Source organism: Ostreococcus tauri (genome assembly GCF_000214015.3).
Source record: "Ostreococcus tauri WGS project CAID00000000 data, contig chromosome 20, whole genome shotgun sequence".
Taxonomy (NCBI): Eukaryota; Viridiplantae; Chlorophyta; class Mamiellophyceae; order Mamiellales; family Bathycoccaceae; genus Ostreococcus; species Ostreococcus tauri.
The window spans coordinates 38,527-55,227 of record NC_014445.2 but is presented as its reverse complement, the minus strand read 5'-3'; the positions used below and the strand labels follow the sequence as shown (position 1 = coordinate 55,227).

At 60.6% G+C, this 16,701-nt stretch overlaps 7 protein-coding genes across 7 annotated transcripts; 4 read left to right on the top strand and 3 right to left on the bottom strand.

Annotated features, from left to right (window-relative positions):
- Window positions 1-254: 254 nt before the first annotated feature.
- OT_ostta20g00290 (Cation-transporting P-type ATPase) lies at window positions 255-4,739 on the top strand (the record flags this gene model as incomplete). The annotated part of the gene is made up of 1 exon (XM_022983232.1): window positions 255-4,739. One exon carries the CDS (start codon window positions 255-257, stop codon window positions 4,737-4,739), a length of 4,485 nt encoding a protein of 1,494 aa, XP_022840610.1.
- Window positions 4,740-4,832: 93 nt separating this feature from the next.
- Window positions 4,833-5,636, bottom strand: OT_ostta20g00280 (Pentapeptide repeat; the record flags this gene model as incomplete). Its single annotated transcript, XM_022983188.1, has 1 exon — window positions 4,833-5,636. The coding sequence occupies one exon, from the start codon at window positions 5,634-5,636 to the stop codon at window positions 4,833-4,835; it is 804 nt and encodes a 267-aa protein (XP_022840609.1).
- Window positions 5,637-5,770: 134 nt separating this feature from the next.
- On the bottom strand, window positions 5,771-6,427 carry OT_ostta20g00270 (Cyclophilin-type peptidyl-prolyl cis-trans isomerase, conserved site; the record flags this gene model as incomplete). Its single annotated transcript, XM_003084363.1, has 2 exons — window positions 5,771-6,225; window positions 6,310-6,427. The coding sequence occupies 2 exons, from the start codon at window positions 6,425-6,427 to the stop codon at window positions 5,771-5,773; spliced, it is 573 nt and encodes a 190-aa protein (XP_003084411.1).
- Window positions 6,428-6,652: 225 nt separating this feature from the next.
- Window positions 6,653-7,709, top strand: OT_ostta20g00260 (Tetratricopeptide-like helical; the record flags this gene model as incomplete). The annotated part of the gene is made up of 2 exons (XM_003084362.1): window positions 6,653-6,715; window positions 6,837-7,709. The coding sequence occupies 2 exons, from the start codon at window positions 6,653-6,655 to the stop codon at window positions 7,707-7,709; spliced, it is 936 nt and encodes a 311-aa protein (XP_003084410.1).
- An 81-nt stretch (window positions 7,710-7,790) lies between these two features.
- Window positions 7,791-9,779, bottom strand: OT_ostta20g00250 (unnamed product; the record flags this gene model as incomplete). The annotated part of the gene is made up of 1 exon (XM_022983047.1): window positions 7,791-9,779. One exon carries the CDS (start codon window positions 9,777-9,779, stop codon window positions 7,791-7,793), a length of 1,989 nt encoding a protein of 662 aa, XP_022840608.1.
- Window positions 9,780-10,664: 885 nt separating this feature from the next.
- Window positions 10,665-11,153, top strand: OT_ostta20g00240 (CBS domain; the record flags this gene model as incomplete). Its single annotated transcript, XM_022983002.1, has 1 exon — window positions 10,665-11,153. The coding sequence occupies one exon, from the start codon at window positions 10,665-10,667 to the stop codon at window positions 11,151-11,153; it is 489 nt and encodes a 162-aa protein (XP_022840607.1).
- A 756-nt stretch (window positions 11,154-11,909) lies between these two features.
- On the top strand, window positions 11,910-16,607 carry OT_ostta20g00230 (SAP domain; the record flags this gene model as incomplete). Its single annotated transcript, XM_003084356.2, has 1 exon — window positions 11,910-16,607. One exon carries the CDS (start codon window positions 11,910-11,912, stop codon window positions 16,605-16,607), a length of 4,698 nt encoding a protein of 1,565 aa, XP_003084404.2.
- Between the last annotated feature and the right edge of the window lie 94 nt (window positions 16,608-16,701).

Below are 16,701 nucleotides of genomic sequence, written 5' to 3'. Positions count from 1 at the left end.
CGTGTACATAGTGTATATTGGATTCCTCTATAGAATACACGTCGTGTGTCCGGTGTCGGTGTATATCGGTGTGGTGGCGTGCCTCGTGTGTACATTACATGGGGTATATGTGTATAATGTATGTACGTACCACCCACGCGATGGACTCGCGCGCGCCGCACTCGCGCGCGGGACGCGCGCGGCGTCTCCCGCGTCCTTCATCGCGCGGGCGCGGTCGGGGTCGGTCGGGGCGCGGGCGCGCGCGCGCGTGGACGATGCGTGGACGTCTGAATGGTGATGATGATGATTATGATTATGATGATGGTGATGATTCGACCGACGACCGAACCCCGCGCGCGCTCGACGGTGACGCGTACGAGCGCATGCTGGACGACGCCGAACGCGCGTGGACGCCCGTGAACGCGCGCGGGGCTTCGAGCGGGGGCGTTCGTGGGTTTCTGCGCGCGTTGGCGACGGGACGGGACGACGACGGCGGCGCGGCGCGGGAGGACGACGGCGGCGACGATGATTCGGACGTCGAACGCGTCGCGCGGGCGATGATGGCGACGGGGTTGGGTGGACCCGGGTTGGGGGGGCACGGGACGGTGGATCCGGAGGATTTGGACACGAGCGCGTCGAGGGGGTTGTCGACGGATGAGGCGCGCGGGCGGTTGGCGCGATACGGCGCGAACGAGAGCGGGACGGGTGAGATTGAGGATTCATGGGGGGCGGGGAGCGGATTCGACGTCGGGGGGTACGTGCGGGGACTCCTGGGGGGTACGGGGGCGTCGTCGAGGAGGCGGACGTCGAACGCGCGCGCGTCCGCGGCGACGGCTTCGGCGGCGTCGTTCGGCGCCGCGTTGAGGAGAGAAATCAGAGACCCAACCTTGCGGTTATCCGTGTTCTCGATCGCGCTCGAGTTGTTGAGATCGATGAACGCGCGTGCGACGTCGACGGATGATCCGCTGTTCAACGCGATGATTTTGACGATTTTAATCGTCGGCAACGCGTACGTGTCGCACGCCGAGCGCCGAGACGCGATCGAGGCTTCGTACGCGCTCACGAATTCGTTGGAACAACGGGCGACGGCGATCAGAGACTCCAAGGCGACGATCGTGGACGCGAAAACGCTCGTTCCGGGCGATGTCGTCGTGCTGTCGCCGGGTAAGGTTGTCCCGGCAGATTGCGTCTCGCTCGGCCCGAATCCGATGACGATGGATAACTCAGCGATCACGGGCGAACGACACACGGTGGAAGCGACGACGGGTGAGCCGTTGTTGATGCGGAGCGTGGTGAAACGAGGCACCGCTCGAGCGCTCGTGGTGCGCACTGGAATGAACACGTTCGCGGGTAGAGCGGCGTCGCTCGTGCGTAAACGCGAGCGCGCGCGCAGGGAGACGTCGGCGTTCGACGACAACGTGCGATTGGTCACGCGAATGAGCGCCGCGACGGGGGCGGCGATCACGCTCGCAGTCTTCTTATATCTCATCGTCGACGGGCGTGACTTTTTCCGCTCGCTCGCTTTTTCCGTCGTGCTCTTGATCAGCGCGACGCCGCTGGCGATTCGCACCGTGACGGCGATGACGACCTCGCTCGGCGTTCGGGCGTTGGCGTTGAAATCGGCGATCGTGACGCGGATGAGCGTCGTGGAGGATTTAGCCTCGATGAACGTCCTGTGCGTGGACAAAACGGGTGCTTTAACGCGGGACGCGACGAAATTGGACGACGTCGTCCCGACGGTGCCGCTTTTACAAGGCGTGAGCGAGAACGACGTCATGACCGCGGCGGCTTTGGCGACGAGATGGAACGAGCCGTCGACGAACGCGGTGGATTCCATGATTCTAGATGCCTTTGACGTCTCCGCTCTGGCGCAATACGAGCTCGAAGCGCACAAACCCTTCGACGCCAGGTCCGGGCGAAGGTTCGCGGAATCCGTCGTGCGACGGCGCGACGGATCGACGTTTCGAGTCATCAAAGGTCCGACCGAGGAGACTTTGAAACTGTGCTCGAACGGCGAGGAAGTGCGAAACGTAATGACGGACGCGATGGAGCGGTTACAATCGCGAGCGCAGCGCGGGGCGATTTCTCGAGCGCTCGTGGTGGCGGCGTCAAAGACGCACGACGACTCCTTCGTCGCCATGGGACTGGTTATTTACGAGGACGTTCGCAGGCGAGACGCGAGCGAGATGACGCACGCGTTCGCCTCGCTCGGGGTGGACGTGAAGATTGTCACCGCGGATGACGCACGAACGTGCTCCTTGGCGTGCGAAAAGATTGGATTCATCGTCGCCTCGAGCGGGGTTTCGTCGCCGTCCGACGTCCCGTACGTGCCGCTTCGAACGAGCGTGCTCACGCCCACGCAGTGCGACGCATTGCACGAGCAGAACGCTTATTCGAACATGCTAGCCGAGGATAAGCGCGCTTTGATCGGCGCGCATCGTGCCAAGGGTGACGTCGTAGGTCTCGTGAGCGACGGCTCGTCGAGCGACGTCGCCGCGCTCAGATTATCGCACGTGGGCGTCGTTTCCAGGGACGCCACGGACGCCGCAAAGTGCGCCGCCGATGTCGTGCTCGCCGTACCATCCCTGGCGGTTTTGGCGCACGCCGTGCTAGCGTCTCGCGTCATGTTTGCGCGCGTTCGTGATTACGTCGCATTCCGAGCGACGTGTACGGCGCACATCTTGGGATTCTTCGCCATGGGAGCCTTATTCGTGTCGCCGAAAGCTTTCGACTCGACGTGGCCGGACACATTCACCTTACCAGTGATCGCGTTATGCGTTGTCCTTGCCCTGGACGATCTCGTGGTGATCGGTGCGGCGTACGATCACGCCTCACCGTCTCGATTACCCGAGCGATGGCGCTTGGCGCCGGATGTCGTCGTCGCCGTCGCGAGCGGCTCCACGGCGGCGCTCGGTTCGATCGCCCTCCTCGTCGTCTCCCTCGGCGCATTCGCGAAATCCACCACGGATGATCCTACAGTGGCGTTCGGTAAGGCGCAAATGTGCGTGTTCTTGAAGATTGCGCTCACCGACGCGATGAGCGCGTTTAGCGCCCGGACGCGATCGTCCTTCGTCGAACGCAGACCGGGAGGTTTACTCGTCTCCGCATTCGCGACGTCGCTCACGGCATCGTGCATGCTCGCTGCCAATTGGCCGTTCAACGCTTTGCGTTCCATCTCTTGGCCAACCGTGGTTTTCGTCTCGGCGTTCGCGTGCGTTTCCTTTGCCGCGCAGGATTTCGTAAAGGCGACGACGCGACGCGTGTTGCTCAGAGCGGGTTGGATGGAAAACGTCGGCGTCGTGAGCTCGAACGAAATCTCACGCGTGTCCCGAGCGGTCGATCGCGCGTCCAGAAAAGCGCGCTTATTGGGATCGAACGAGTCCGTTTCAGCGTCGAACGAAGAACCGTCGCGCGCTCGCGACGGCTTTGCGTCTCGCGCGGCTGTCGACGACGATGAATCCGCGAGAAAACCGCTGCTCGAGATCGATTCCGAGGATGACGACACGATCGTCACCGGTGACGGAACGTCCGAAGATGAATCTTCACGCTTCGATGATGACGATGAGGACGACGAATCATCGTCCCGATTCGACGACGACGACGTTTCCGACGTGGATGATTTTTATAGCGATTACGGCTCGGAGGCGAAGACGTCGGTTACGGCGGAAGTCCCGGACGTGGCGATCGCGCAGATGATCGAGCTCGAGGAAGATACGCCCAAACGCGACCGTTTGAGAAGAACGCCCGGGTTTTGTGCTTCGACGCTCACGGATGTGGAATCCGTGACGTCGAAGCACGATTGGTGGAGCGCATTCGCGGCGCTGCAGCGCGAGCGAGTTCGCGGTGGTGACAGAGTGAACGCCGCAGTGGACGACGACGATGACGGGGCGAGCTCGATCATGGACGGCGACGGCCACGATGAAGATGAAATCACCGACTATGACGAGGAATCGTCGTATTTTGACGATGCTTCGAGTTTGAGTCGTCGCTTCAACGCCTCGCGAGCGCTGCCGTCGGATGCGTTAACGGCGCTCGACGCGCAGTGCGGTGCCGGTACATTCTCCGCCTCTCTCTGTCGTACTCTATCCGCAATAACGGAGGAAAAGATGCGCGAGCGCTTGACCGATCCAGCAATGTCTCGGTTGTGCGTCTCGGTCGACTTTTTGGATGTCTCCGAGGCGGCGCTTCGTTTGGCGTCGGAATCGCTCGAGCCGCCGTTTCGAGTTGGTGCGCTCAAGCGGTCAACGCTCGCCGCTTTCACATCTCTCGGCGCGCAGTACGACATCGTATATAGCGCTTTCGGGTTCACCACCGTCCCGAGGGGTAAGGTGCACGCAGCTTTAAGGAATTTCCTCTCCGCGTTGAGACCTGGTGGATTGGGCTTCATCGCCGCCTTCACCGAACAGAGCCACGACGCGAGATTCTTCGCCATGTACCACGCCGAGAAGGCGAAAATGGTGGGATCTTCGGAGAGCACAGCGTCATCGGTACCCTTACCGACGTTTGCCGAACAGATTTGCGACGCACTGAGCGCAAGCGGGGCGTCGTATAACGTCAACGTGACGTCGCACGTCACCGAGGTGGACGCGAGCGTTCCGGGCGCGCTCGAGTCGTATCTCCACGGCGTCGCCATGGATGATGGGATGAGTTTAGACACGATGATGTCGAACGCGAGTTTAGGATCGTACCTCACATCGTGTGTGAGCGGCGACGGTCGGTTGTACGCGTTCCCGCAGCGCTGCGCGCACGTCACGCTGTGACGCGAACAAACGCGTTTACAGTCAATAGCAACATGTTAAAATAGCAAACTTTCGCTAGTCTCTGTAGCGAAAGAGTAGATCTAGACATCTCTATCACTTCCCACCCCCCCAGGTTCCACTGCGCTTCGCCGCCTTGATATTCGCGCCCCCCTGACCGCTCCCTTCGTACTTGCTCACCCTCGAGTCGTCGCACCCGAGCGTCGCGCGCGTCTCGATCCCCGTCCACGGATTCGTTCCGCTCGCCCGCTCGCACAATCGAATCGCCTCGTACCGATCGATAACAGCCTCCGAAAAATCTGCCCCCTCGATCATCGCCTCACCCATGTCCGCCCGCACGAAATTCGCGTTCGCGAACACCCCGTCTCGCATGTCCGCCCCTCTCAACACGGCGTAATCGAACATCGCGTTCGACGCGTCCGTGGCGTTGAGCTTCACCCCAGGCATGATCGCCCTCGAAAACACCGCCCCCCGAGCATCGGTATTCGAGATGTTCGCGTTCCTCAGATCACTCTCGGCGTAGATCGCCCCCGTGAGATCGTTCGACGCCAAGTCGGCGTTCGCCGCGTCGGATTTCGACTCCAAGATGACCTCTGAGACTCTGGGCTTGAGTTTTTGTTTGAATTCAATCACCGACTTGGTTTCCGAGAGATCTATCGCCGCGGAAACGTCCACGGGCACCGTCGCGATCGCCACCGCGAGCGAGGCGGTGAGCATCGGAAGAAGGGTCGTTCGCGACGCGTTTTTCCACTGCGTGTCGTCGAAAAGTGTATTTTTCTCATTCGATGCGTCGCCCCGTGCGAGGGCTCTGGGAACGTTCGCGCGACGAAACCGCGTGGAATCACGCGTGTGATGCGCGCGCGTCGCGTGCGCGCGTCCGAGCGCGATATTCGCGAACATGACGCGCGCACGACGCGTCGAAATGTGCCGTCGCGCGCGTCGCGCGCGGGCCCTTCGCGACGCGCGCGCGCGACCGCGTCGTCGAGCGCGCGCGCGAACGGTGCGGATGCGATGCGTTATATTAAAAATTGCATCTACCGCTGAACCGTGGCCCTGATCATCTTCACCGGCGTCACCGGCGCGTCGTTTCGATCCGTCTTCGTCGCCTCAATTTTTCGCACCACATCCATGCCCTCGATCACCTTACCGAACACCGGATGCCTCGAATCGCTCAGATCATCTCTCCAGTGATCCAAGAAATCATTATGCGCGGTGTTGATGAAAAATTGCGACCCCCCGCTGTTGGGCGCGCCCGTGTTCGCCATCGACAGCGCGCCGACGTCGTTGCTCGTCTCATCCGCGAATTCATCCGGAATGTTCCCCTCGCGCGCGTCTCGCGTCATCGTCGCCCCCGTCGCGAGATTCGTGAACGTGCTCGCGGGTTCGGGTCCACCCGTGCCCGCGCGCGAGCTCTTCGCGTCCTTCGCGTGCGGGCATCCAAACTGTAACATGAAGTCTGGAATGACGCGGTGAAAGTGTACTCCATCATCTATCATACATCGCCGAACGCGCGCGTCAGTACGGGACAATCGCGCGCACATCGCGAGCCACGCAAAACCCTAACGACACGCACAGAATCCACGCTCGATCAAATCCACGACGTTCGACGCCGTGATCGGGGTTCGATCGAGGAATAATTCGCACGCGAACGTCCCCGCGGACGTCTCGAAGCGCGCGATCGGGTTCGGCATCCGCCGTCGCGGTCGCGCGTCGCGCGGTGCGGGATCACCGTCGCGGCACCGTCACGCGGGGTATGAGGGTTTAGGACGTCGTCGTCGACGCGTGGGGTTTATCGTCGTCCCAATGCGGGGTCGGTGCGACGTATTCGGCGTCGATGGAACGCGATGTGCGTTGAAACCATCCACCGGTGGACGACGGACGCCGCGCGACGGGAGATCTCGGCGTCGACGCGCGCGATGTCCACCGCGAGCGACGCGAGGGGTGAGGAGCTGTGCGCCAAGGCGCGGAAGCGTCTGGAGGTGCGCGCGCGCGCGAGCGAGCGCGAGCGCGAGAGGGAGCACGCGCGGTGTGGAGCGATCGTCGCGATGATGACGACGACTGACGACGACGACGCCGACGACGACGCCGACGCCGACGCAGACGAAGAACCCGTTCACGTCGCTGTTCGCGTCGGGATCCCGAGACGAGGACGCGGCGGAGCTGTTCGAGCGCGCGGCGACGGAGTTTAAACTGTCGAAGAATTACGGGCGGGCGGCGGACGCGTACGCGGACGCGGCGAAATGTCGAGAACGGATGAAAGAGACGCACGACGCGGCGTCGGCGCACGCCGAGGCGGGACACATGTATAAGAGGTGCTCGCAAATCGAGGCGTGCGTGGAGCATTACACGCGGGCGAGCGAGATGTTCGCGGAGATGGGTCGATTGAGCCAGAGCGCCAAGCACTTGAAGGAGATCGGCGAGGTGTTTGAGAACGCCGGAAACGCTGGTTCGGGGGGTGACGACGCTCAGGGTTTGTATGATCGTGCCGTGAGCGCGTACGCGCGAGCGGCGGAGTTGTACGAGAGCGAAGAGGGATCGAGCGCGACGGCGAATAACGTGAAACTGAAGACGGCGTTCATCCTGAGCGCCAAGCTCGATCGAGACGAAGACGCGACGGAGATCTTCGAAGACGTCGGGAGAGCTTCGCTGAGTAACAACTTGTTGCGATTCAGCGTCAAGGGGTACTTTTTGAGCGCTGGGATCTGTCGGATGTGTTGGTGCGACGCCATCGGAGTGATGAACGCCGTGGACAAGTACGACGAGCTCGATCCGAGTTTCAACGGCACTCGCGAACGAGATTTGTTGCTCAAGTGCGCGAAGGCATTTGAAAACGGCGATCAAGACGAATTTTCTAGCGCAGTGGCGGATTTCGACTCGATGAGCCGATTGGACGCGTGGAAGACGACGATGCTGCTCAAGGCGAAGAAGCGCATCGTCGCGCGTCAAGAGGCGGAGGAGGACGATCTGACGTAGCTCAATTTTAGTAGAGCTCGATGATGTCATTGATCAATTTCAAATCATGACATTTTCACGCGCCAATTATCTAATCAACTACTATAGGTTGTCTACGAAGTCGTCGTCGACGTCGTCGTCGAAACGCTCGCGCGTGCTCGCCTCGTCTCTCTCGAGCTCCTCCTTCGTTTTCTTACCCGATAACCACCGACGCATCGCCGGATACACTCGTAACGCGTCGTCGATTCCGAGCTCGGCCGCGCACCTTCGGACGAGGGCGAATCCGCCGGATCGTTCGACGATTTCCTTCGTCTGCTCGTTCGTCGTCGCCAGAGCCGCGATGGCGAGCGATGACGCCCTTTGCGCGCGTTCGTCGTTCGGGTGGGACTGCGACACCTCGCACATCCTTTGAACTACGCGCATGTCGTTCACGAGCGTCTTGATGAACTCGAGATCGCCGTACTCGACGAACGCGCGAACGACGTCGCACGCTAATTCGCACAGAGGAGCGTCCTTCAAGTGCGTCTCCACCGCTTTTAACACTGACGACGCCGCTTGCTCGATCGCGGCATTCGTGAGATTCACTCGTAACTCGACGATCTCATCGTCTTGCGTCGAAGCGTCGGAACCACCAGCGCGACAGATTGAGCCCACGGCTTGCATAGCGCGTCTGCACACTGCGACGTCTTTTGCGAACAAGTCTAAGGAATTTGCGATCGCAATCAGAGCTCCAGCTTGGACCATGGCATCTGCAACATCACCACGAGTAGCGAGCGACGTCACTGCGGGTAAGATGTTGAAGACGACCCCAGGACTAGTCTCCGCGTTGACCCCGATGGAGGTTTTCATCACTTGCAACAACTTTGCGTTGAGGTCTTTGCACTTGTTCAAAGTCTCCAAAGCGACGCGTAATCGCGCGTCGCCCTCGACGTCGTTCAATATGTCGTCAATCCACGACGAAGGCTTCGTCGTCTCCTTGGCGATTCGCACCTCCTCACGAGCGCGCTCGACTTCCTCTCGCGCGAGCTTAATCGCGAGATTTTTCTCCTTAAGCTCGCGATTCTTCTTCTCGCACTGCGCGACGAGCTTTTCGCTCACACCAAACGCACTTTTCAGAGCTTGTCTCACCTCGCGAAGCTCTGCTCGTAAAGCATCTATCTCTTGCGGATCGAGCATGACGCCCGCGTCTGAGTACGCCTCCTCTCGATTGAACACCACATTCTTCTGTGTCATCGAAGCCGGAGATATCGATTCCTTCCCTCTGTGAGTGCCGACGGACGACGTCGTCTTCAACGCACTGGCGACGATGCGTCCGCTCGAAGTGAGCACACCGCCCTCGACTCTCGTCCCGGGTTCGGGCGTGCGCACATCAAATCCGACAGAACGCGCGTCCTCCGCTCGTTCGTCGCGTGGAGCTGCCGTCGTCGTCGGTTCTCGATCCGGTGTCTTCGCGCGCGAATGCAAAGCCTCGCTAATCGGTTCCTCGCCAATTCTCGCGCTTCGATTGCCATCCTTCCCGTCGTTGTCTCTGGACGCGAACCCGCTGAGGGCGAATTTCTCCACCGATCCGTTCCCAGACCCCGAACCTTGTGAGCGTAGATTTTTCATCGCGTTCGCCATCTCCGCTTCTAAATCGTTCGCCGCGCCCGAGAACGCGTCCACCTCTGTTCGCACGCGATCTTTCATCTCGGCGTCTCGCTGTCGCTCGAGCTCGGCTAATCGAGCCGCCATCTTATTTAACTGCGCGTCCTTCGCCTCCAGCGCCAACCGCGCGTTCTCGGCGATGTCAAACGACGACGAAGATACAGGATTACGCGTCGTCGACGAAGTCCCGCGCATCGTCGGCGCCGTCGCCGTGAGCGGTGAGACCCGTCCGCTCGCCTCTTGTCGCAGCGACTCTTCTCGCACACGCGCGGCGAATCGCGATCCCCTGCCTTTATTCTGCAGAAATAAACGCCGACGCCCCGCGTCCGAGCTCGTAGACGGAAACCCATCCTCGGACGCTAAATCACTGAACGCATCGCTCGATCGCACGCTCGACGCGCCGTCGCTCCCGCCCGCGCTCAACGCGCTAAATGCGCGTTGCTCCATCGCGTCCATGCGCTCCGCCGACGTGCGCTCCTTGCTCGATTCCGATCGCAAATCACGACCAAACCCAAACATCTCTCGAGGCCTCGAATTCGACCCGTGCGCGCGCGAGATGTTCAACCGACGTCGTCGGCGGCGTCGACGCTCGCGCGACGCGACGAGCGCGCGCGAACGCTCGAATCCTTCACCCTAGCCGCCTCGTCGAGCGTTGAGCGATCGAATCGCGACCCCGCACACGCTCGCACACGTGCTTTCGTCTATTCCGACCGCGCACGCGCTCGACCGCGCCGCGCGCGTCGCTCGAGCGTCGATCGAATGTTCGACAATTTCTCAAAAATGAAATTCGTCGACACAAATCTTTCGAATGCGCGCCTCCGCGACGTCGCGTTCCGAAATCTCACCGCGCGCGAGGGACGGGCGATGGCGTCTGGGCGCTCAGGGCGTCTCGCGACCGCCCTCGACGCGCGCGCGCGACGCGCGCGAGTGCCGCGGTCGGCGCGCGCAACGGCCGGTTGTCTCTTCGTATTCATACATAGTATCAGAAGTCCCTACACTACGATACATCCACGGGGGAACTGGTGGAAAAGACGCCCACGTATAAAAACAACGGTATGGATGCATTACATAGGTTTATGACTTTCCTAATACGTAAACGCCCGAGGGTTTGACGAAAACGTCCGCCCGGCAGTCACGCGCGCCGAGACGACGCGTCGCCGTCGATTCGCCCTCGACGACGACGACGACGCGCGCGATCGTCCGGCGCGCGTCCGCGAGCGCGCCACGGAGGAAGAAAAAATACCCGCGTCGTTCGAGACGAAAACTCGAGCGTACGGCGCCCGGACGTGATCGCGCGTCCTCGGAGATTCTCGGCGGAGATACCAAGAGACGATGCGCCGCGTGAAAGATTTCATGACCCCGGCGTCGCGATGCGTCACCGCGTCCACGGATAGCGCGTTGGAGAGCGTCGTGCACAGTATGGTGTACGATTCATCGGTCGGATGCGTCGTCGTGCTCGATCCGAACGGAGACGGGACCCCGCGTGGGATCATCACCAAGAGCGACGCGTTGGAGTGGTTTCTCCAAAGAATTCCGCTCGAGACGACGTGCGCGCTGGTGATGAACGCGAACGTGACGTGCGCGAGTCCGATGATGACCGCCGAGGAGGTCGGAGCGCTGCTCACGCGGAAGCGCGTGCATCACTTGGCGGTGACGGACGACGACGGCGCGTTCGCGGGCGTCGCGAGCTCGTGGGACGTCGCGCGCGAGTGCGGACGACGATGGACGCTCCCGTTTTGGGACGAGTACCTCGATCGCGTCGCGTCCAGACGCCGCGCGGGTTCACCGAACGCACACACCGACGCCGCCGCGAGCGCGTGAGGATGGAACGAACGATGCGAGTGAACAACGCTCGAGTCCGACGGCCGCGCCCGAGCGCGCCGCGCGCCCGAGCGCGCCTCCGCCGCCTCGGCGTCGACCGCCGACCCTCGACGATGATCCAAGACTCACTGCGTATACGACTTCAATAGACGAAACATCACTCTTTACGAACGTCGTGGTCGTCGTCGTCGTCGTCATCGTCGTGGCTTCGATCGATGTCGTCGTTCCCGGACGTCCGCGCGACGCATAGAAACTAAACCCCTTGTATGTGCGAACACGCGACCGTCGACCGTCGCGCGCACCGCACACCGCGTCGTCGATCGCGCGCCCTCTCGCGCCGCGGACGATCGACGCGCGTTCCGTCTTCGTCCTCCGGCGTCGTCCGTCGCGCGCGCGCGACGGCGGAGACGCGCGAACAGAGACGCGGTCGAGGACGATTTGAAAATCAATCATCTTTTGGATTTGTTTGCTTCATCGCAATCTTCGCTCGTTTCCCATCGCCGCGCGTCTTCGGTGATGCGCGCGGAGGCGTCGATGCGCGTGACGCGATGCGTGACGTCGTTCGAGCGACACGTCGAGGCGAGACGCGGGGTGCGGAGAAGGTGTCGGCCGAATCGGCGCGGCGCGGCGCGGTTGGCGGCGCCGGGCGCGCGGGCGGACGTCGAGAACGATGGCGACGTCGACGAGCGATCGAGCGATGATGTGGTCGCGCGGAGCGCATCGAATGAAGATGCCGATGGATCGGTGACGTCGGCGATGACGAAGGCGAGGAATGGGTGGGACGCCGCCGTGGCGCGGTTACTCGAGCCGAAGGACGCCGAGCAAGCGGAGCGGGACGTCAAGGCGATCACATCGAGCGCGGTGAGACAGACTGGGGCGTTGTTGGAAGATTTGGCGTCGTACGAGTCGTTGGACGACGAGGCGGGGTGGGAAGATTACGAGCGCGTGCGAGGGAGCGCGATGCGACGGGGCGTGGCGCTGAGCGCCGTGGCGGGCATCGGCGTCGCCGCGGTGACGTCCACGGTGAGTCTCGACGCGGTGCTCACGAGCGTGGAGCGCGTGCCGCCGTTAGCGGCGTTTGAGCAACTGTTGGGGTTGTGCGTCACGTTGTACTACGGCGCCAAGTACCGACGACTGTTGACGACGCAGGAGGGACGCGCGACGCTTCGATTGGATCTTGTGGAGGCGGTTTCACAGTACGAGGGCGCGGCGGCGCTCGTCGGGCGCATAGCGGCGACGAACACAGCTCTTGACAACGCGGTGTCTGAGAGTATCAACCAGATACGCGCCATGAGCACTGAGGAAGTCCCGAATAGCGTGAAACAGGCGATGGAGACGTACATCAAAACGAGAGACGAGGAAATCATCGAGGTTCGTCGAGTCGCCGAGGAGCGAGAGGCTGAGAAGGCGAGGAACAAAGAAGAGCGCGAGAGAGCGATCAAGGAGACTCAAGAGAAACGTGAGGCCGTCGCGCGAGCGAGGGCGCTCGATGCCGAACGGCAGCGATTCGAGCGCGAGGCAAAGCGATCAGCGTTCGAAGCCGATCGCCGAGCCGCGATGGAGCTTCGCGAGGCAAAGATCAAAGCGGAAAAGGAAGAGAAGGAAAAATTGCGAAGAATGCCCCAGCAGGAGCGCAAGACGAACGTACTCGCCGCCGAGCCCGAGCGCGAAGCTACGGGATTGATGAGAGAGTACGAGAGCGAGAGTACGCGGGACGAGGCGCAGGCACAAGCGGACGTCGAGTCGGCCAAGAAGGTGTTGTCCGCGGAAAAGGAAAAAATCGCCGCCGAAAAGGAAGCACTCGCTGTAGAAATGAACAATCTTGTCGCCGAAAAGGAAGCATTCGCCGCGGAGAAGGAAAAACTGGCTGCCGAAACTTTGAAGAAACAACTTCCTCGCACGTTCTCCGAACTGTTCGGCACGGCGCCTCCGAAGCCATGGACGCCCCCTGATTTGAAGTCAGAGATCGATACCGCCGGGATCGAAAGGGAGATCCGCGAGAAAATCGAATCCGAACTCGCAGCGACGCGCCGAGAGGCGGACAAGGCGACGGATCTGTTGATGCAAGAGATGAAGCGAAGCGACACCTTGCAGCGCCAGCTCAGCCGAACCGCAGATACATTGAACGAAGAGAATCGCGTGGCAGCGCTCGTCGAAGAGCTCGAGCGCGCAAAGGAGGATCTCGGTAAGGCAATCTCCGTGGAATTTTCACTGACGCAAAAGCTCGACACGGAGCGAAAGAAGGCGGCCGATCTCGAGGAAGAGCTTCGCGTCATCGTCGGGAAGTCTCTGAGCTCGGCGCAACAGAGTGACGAGAAGGCTCGAGATCTCACCGATAAGGCTATCGTGCTCGAGAATGAACTCAAGAAGGTGAACGCGACGAACGTCGAATTAAGTGCGCAGTGTGAGGCGGCGCTCACAGACCTTCAAAAGGCGCAGTTACAGTTCAACATCCAGCTTGAAGAGGTTGAGCGCTCAACGAAGGCGCGCGTGTTCGAACTCGAGGAACAAACGGGCGACTACGAGCGTGAGATTGCCGAGTTGAAGCGCCAACTCGAGAATGAAGGCGTCGCCAAGAGCGAGGCGTTGGAAAAGGTTCAAACTCTCCAGTTGCAAGTCGCCGAGCTCGAGGCCTCGGTTACCGAACTACGCAAGGCGAACGAGGCAATGGAAGAGAGAGCTTCACTCGTCGATGAGCTCGCCGATCGCGTCAAGGCTCTGACGAATGAAAATGAGGACTTGAAGATACGCGTAGTCGACCTTGAATCGATTTTGCGCGTCGCCGAGGAGGAAGCGGACACAATGAAGATCGACTTCGAACACGAACTGAAGATAGCCCAGCGCGAGGCGGATGAGAAACGTCGCCAGATTGAATCTCAGTACAACAACGAGGTACGAAAGGTGAAATCTCTCGAGGAGCAAGCTTTTACAACGATGCAAAAAATGCAAAGTTTGGAGAAGGAGCTCGGCACGCAGACCGAGGCGCTCGAGCATCAGATATCCGACGCCAAGCACGCAGCGTTGGAGGCGCAAAACGACGCCAAGCGCGCACGTGAGGAGCTCACGAATGCGCTTCGCAAGAAGGAGACCGACTACGCCGCGCAGATCGCGATAAATACTCAACAACTTGCCGCGCTCAGCGAGGAGAAGCGAGCGCTCGAGCAACGCGTCAGTGCCATGGTCGAACCGCAAGAGCTCATCGATTCTCGCGAGGAGTGCGAGCGCCTCACCGTGGCTCTGAACGAGAAGATGGATGAACTCACAGCAGCGCAACAGGCCCTCGCCGAGAGCGAGCGTTCCTACGCGAGTGAGATCGCCAGCCTCAAAGATTCAGCTGCCGTCGATGTCGAAGCCATCCGTGCCGCTTTGGCAAGAGAAGCCGATATCAAGCAAAAGGAGATCGACCGCCTGAACGAGCAATACGCCAGGGAAAGGTCCAAGCTCGATGAAATGAAGACTGATGCTGAAAAGAAGGCGACAGTCTTTGAGGAAGAGAAGAGGCGTGCGACGGAAGAAATTCAACAGAAGCAAAGACTCCTGGATGAGGCCAAAGCCGAAGCCGAGGCCCGCATCACTGAAATCACTGAACGACTCAATGACACGATTCGTGAAAAAGAAGCCGTCAAAAGAGAAAGTGTGGAAGAGGTTGTGCGCGTGACGGCACGACTCATGGAGGATGCGCGCGCGATGGAGGCGGCGATTGCCGACGCAGCAGAGGAAATCGAAACGCTCCGTGCACAACTTGTGGACGCCGAGGAACGACTTGAGGAGGAGCAAGCCAAGTTAGAGGGTCTCTCGGTAGACATGTTCCAACTCACTGAAGAAGACTTCAAGCGTAAGGAAGCGCTTCGTGATTTGGAAGAAGAGAGCGACACGCTTCGCGCTCGGCTCGAAGACGCGGAGGCGTCGGCTATTGAAGAGGCAGACAGCCTGCGAAAAGCAGTACAAGAGATTGAAACCTTACGCATGACCATTGAAAAGTTGGCGGACATACAAGAGCGGTACGATACCGGAGAAGCGGCTTTCAACCAACTCTCCGCGGACATGGTCCAACTTCTCGAGGAGGATGGTGAACTTAAGGAGCGAATTCGTGAGCTCGAGAGCGACGTAGACGACATTCCACGACTTCGAAGCGAGCTTGAAGAAGCAAATGAGAGAAATTCAAACGCCACGGCCGAGATTGAACGCCTCGAAGAGGAAAACCGCGCGCTGCGAGAAGATGCCAATGTCGCCTTGGCTCGCCGTGAGGCTGAAAAGGCGAAGGATCTCCTTTTGAGAGAAATCCAACGAAGTGACACGCTTCAGCGACAGCTCAGTCAAGCAGCGGATGCGGCGTCCGATGACGCTATGACGCGTGCGATGAACGAAAAGTTTGAGAAACAACTGGCCGAAGCGGACGCACGCGCGACGAAGCTCGCCGAGGAATTGCGCGCTGCCAGAGCCGAAGCTGTAGAAAAGGTGGAGGCACTCACCGCCGAACGTGAAACCCTGGCCAGGCGATTGGACGATGCGAGCGAAAAGGCCTCGAGAGCAACGAGTGAGTTCGAACGCGAGCTCATCGCCGCGCGCGAGGAGATTACACGCATCTCCGCCCAATTGAACGCCGCCGAGGAGGATGCCACTCTGGCTCGGGCGCGTGCGCAGGAAGACTCGGCGGCAGAGGCGCAAGGAATCGCCGAGCGCGCCGCGCAAGACCTCGCCGAAGCGGAGTCTCGATTCTCAACACAATTAGAAGAGCTTGAGGCGCGTTTATCCGATGCATCACAAGCAGCGGCGCAAGCCGAGGCCAAGGCAGAGGCGCTCGCGAAGCGCGCCGCCGAAGCTGAGGCCAAGGCGTCCAAGGTGGGTTCGGATTCTTCACTTGCCGGTTTTGAGCCCGCTGTGGAGGTTACTGATGAACCCCAACCCAAGCCTGGCGTAATGACGACGCCGAACGAGACCGCAACGATGCAACTCGCGCGTCCAGGGTCTCGAATTGTCTTTGATGATCCGAAATCGCTCAAGGCGCTGAGCTCGATGAAGCGAGCCGATCTCCAAGAGGAATGCCGCGCCCGCGGACTCAACGATACCGGCTCCGTCCCTGAGCTCCGAACGCGCCTTCGCGAACCGAGAGACCTGGAGAAGAAGACGGTAATTCTTCGAAATCGTTTCGTCTCGATGAAGCGACCGAGCGGGTACTACCGAACCATCGAAACGGTCCGATACGACAACGGTCTGCTCGCCGTCGCCGACGACGTGATGGCCCGCGCGGGCGTCATTGACCTCAAATCTGCCGTAAACATCGTCGAGAGCGCGTTCGACGGCCAAGGTGTGACCGAAATCGAGAAGAACACGCTCGAAATGATCGCCTCTGGTGGCGCTGGGCGATACGAGTACGCGCTCGAGGACGACGCCGTGGCGTTCATGCGCGGAGCCATCGATGACATAACCGTCGTCTCCCGCGGCAAGAAATAATTGAATAATTTATAATGAGCGTTCATCCAGCGTTCGTCTTCGAAACGCTCGCGCTCTGCGTCGTCGCGCTCTGCGTCGTCGAGCGCGCGCGTAC